The sequence below is a fragment of the Cariama cristata genome, unplaced genomic scaffold (assembly GCF_000690535.1).
Source record: "Cariama cristata isolate BGI_N322 unplaced genomic scaffold, ASM69053v1 scaffold36958, whole genome shotgun sequence".
In the NCBI taxonomy this organism is placed as follows: Eukaryota; Metazoa; Chordata; class Aves; order Cariamiformes; family Cariamidae; genus Cariama; species Cariama cristata.
The window spans coordinates 1-2,480 of NW_009632364.1; the positions used below are offsets into that span (position 1 = coordinate 1).

Here is a 2,480-nt window from a genome sequence, read left to right on the forward strand (position 1 = left end):
CCCGAGCTCCCCTGGCCTCGCTCGCCCCGCGGAGCGCGGGTGCCCGAGGGAGGCGGATCCCGGGCCCGCTATGCCAACCGGTTGGATTTTAACCCCTTCCTTGCCTCCCCGGGGACGAGCTCGTCTGGCCCCTTTTATTATTTTTTTTTTTTTTCCCGCTTGTGCTAGTTCTGGCATCCGCCTTTCTTCGGCTCTTTCTGGCAGGGGTTGTGGCTTTGGGCAAGGCCCCCCCGGCTTTGGGCCCCCCAGGCTTGGTGGTAGCTAGGCATTCTTCTCCAGCATATTAATATGTTCACGTAAGACAGGGAAGAAAAGCAGGGTGAGGACAAAAAGTCTGATGGAAAAAATAGCTATTTCCAGCACTTGGTCTTCAGGCTGCTGTCCCTTGGCTAGCACTGAGTGTTCCTTCCCCAGTTGGGTTTCTAGGTCGTGGTTTCCCTAGGGGTGGACCCTTGAGACAAGTGCCTCTCCCCTTAGCCCTGTGTGGAAGGCAGGATGCTGCAGTCTGTCTCTCCACAAGAAAGACCTGGAGATAGGGAAGGGGATGTGAGGCTCGCCGTGATCCTTGTTTTCTGGAGGGTTGCAAGGGGTGTCATAAGATCATGTTCTGTAGTGTTTTATCGTAGCGTCATGGTTACTGTCTTCTTTCTGGCAGGTTTTGACGTGCATTCTTGTGTTGGTAGCGTGACATCCCCAGCTTCTCCTGCTTTGCTACTATACTGCTCTTGCCCCACTGCCAGCCACCATGGATAAGACCGAGTTGATCCAGAAAGCCAAGCTGGCTGAGCAAGCTGAGCGCTACGATGATATGGCCACCTGCATGAAGGCAGTAACTGAGCAAGGTGCCGAGCTGTCCAACGAGGAGCGCAACCTGCTCTCGGTGGCCTACAAGAATGTAGTGGGGGGTCGGCGCTCTGCCTGGAGGGTCATCTCTAGCATTGAGCAGAAGACAGACACCAGTGACAAGAAGATGCAGCTTATCAAGGACTATCGGGAGAAGGTGGAGTCTGAGCTCAGGTCCATCTGCACCACTGTGCTGGTGAGTGGGGATTTTCTTTTTTCTTCTATTTAAAAGAAAGAAATAACAGTATTCATGTGTGGTCCTCTGCTGGGGAGTAAGACTGGGAACCTGACTGGGGACATGTGCTGGCGTAGGGGAAGTCAGTGCGGTAACTTCTGCAACTGTTACGCGGGTTACTGTGAGGAGGAAGATCGTCTGCACTATGCTGTGAGCCCGATGTGTCTAGAGGTATTTGAGATACAGTCAAAATTGAGTATTTGGAGTACGTTTTTGGATGGAGTGCTCCATATGCAGTATTGCACTAGGTAATTGCAGAGATGCAGAGAACTTAGCCTTCATGCCTGTTCGTGCTGTGGTTAGTAAGCTTATCTGTTCATAAGATAAGCTGAAAAGAAAGTCAGAAAACCCGTTTATTTCTTCAGGAGCTAATAACCTGTTAAAAGCATTTAAAGTAATTAGGTGTGCATTTCGTTTACTTGTGAAGAAAAAGACTCTCAGGGGGTCTTTAAGGGATGTTTTGAGGATTTTTTTAATATAAGATTTGATAAAGTAAGACATCTGTATTGAAGATAGGAAATAAAGACATGTAGAAATTGGCTTTGTCAGATTCAGGCTGGCTTTTCGGGGGGAATCTTTGAGATGAATTTGCGGTAATTATGGAATAATGTAAAACTAAGGTGTGAAGACTGGCATGACACCCCAAGCATGCATGAAAGCCCAGGAATACATTTCTGTACAAGCAGTAGAATTCCAGATGCTATCGATAGCAAAAGTGTACTGCACTGTAGTGGGAGCTGAAGAGACGCGTGTCAGCAGTGTGGAGGCTGCTGGACCCTGTTCTGCATGACCAGGGGGTTGTGGCTGCAGGAAGCTGCATGTGTGTGGTGCAGTAGTAATTGTGTGGCAGATAATCTTCAGTGGTTTATTTGCTCCTCTTAGTTACTTTTTTTTTTTTTGGTATCTAGTATTGCTAACATGAGAACAGGAAGAAGCAAGTCTATAAGGAAATAAACAAATTTGAGGTAAATACATCCTAGATTGGTTTAGGAGACCTGAATTTAAAGCTGACTGGTTTGGAAGTAACTGAATTTTCTTCTTGATTAAGTGTTCTGGCTTACATACAAGGGAGTACTTCTTTGGATTGTGCTGAAAATACCTATATGCTTCCTTGCGTGCTGCCACCTAGTTTGCTGGGTTTTTTTTCTAAATCCATCAAAATGAGTTACCTTTGCTTGAAAATCATTTGCAATTTATTAGCTCAATGAATCAGTTGAGTTAACTCCTTAACACGTTTAAGAGTCCTTGTCTTCCAAAGAAGCTGTTTCTACAATTACAGGCATAGTTAAGTTGTAAAACTTCCACCGTTGTGACAATGATGTGACTTGTGTAGGGCACTGATTCCTGTTTCCTGTGACAAGAGTTTCACTAGAACCTGTGTGACGGGGTGCCAGCATTCCTG

The 2,480-nt window shown here is 46.6% G+C and overlaps 1 protein-coding gene across 1 annotated transcript in view; it reads left to right on the forward strand.

Annotated features, from left to right (window-relative positions):
- Nucleotides 1-652: 652 nt before the first annotated feature.
- Nucleotides 653-2,480, forward strand: part of YWHAQ (tyrosine 3-monooxygenase/tryptophan 5-monooxygenase activation protein, theta) — a 21,984-nt gene continuing 20,156 nt past the window's right edge. The window contains exon 1 of the mRNA XM_009706313.1: nucleotides 653-1,039. Coding sequence (XP_009704615.1) covers nucleotides 746-1,039 — 294 coding nt within the window. The 5' untranslated portion in view covers nucleotides 653-745. The remainder of the gene's footprint in view (nucleotides 1,040-2,480) is intronic.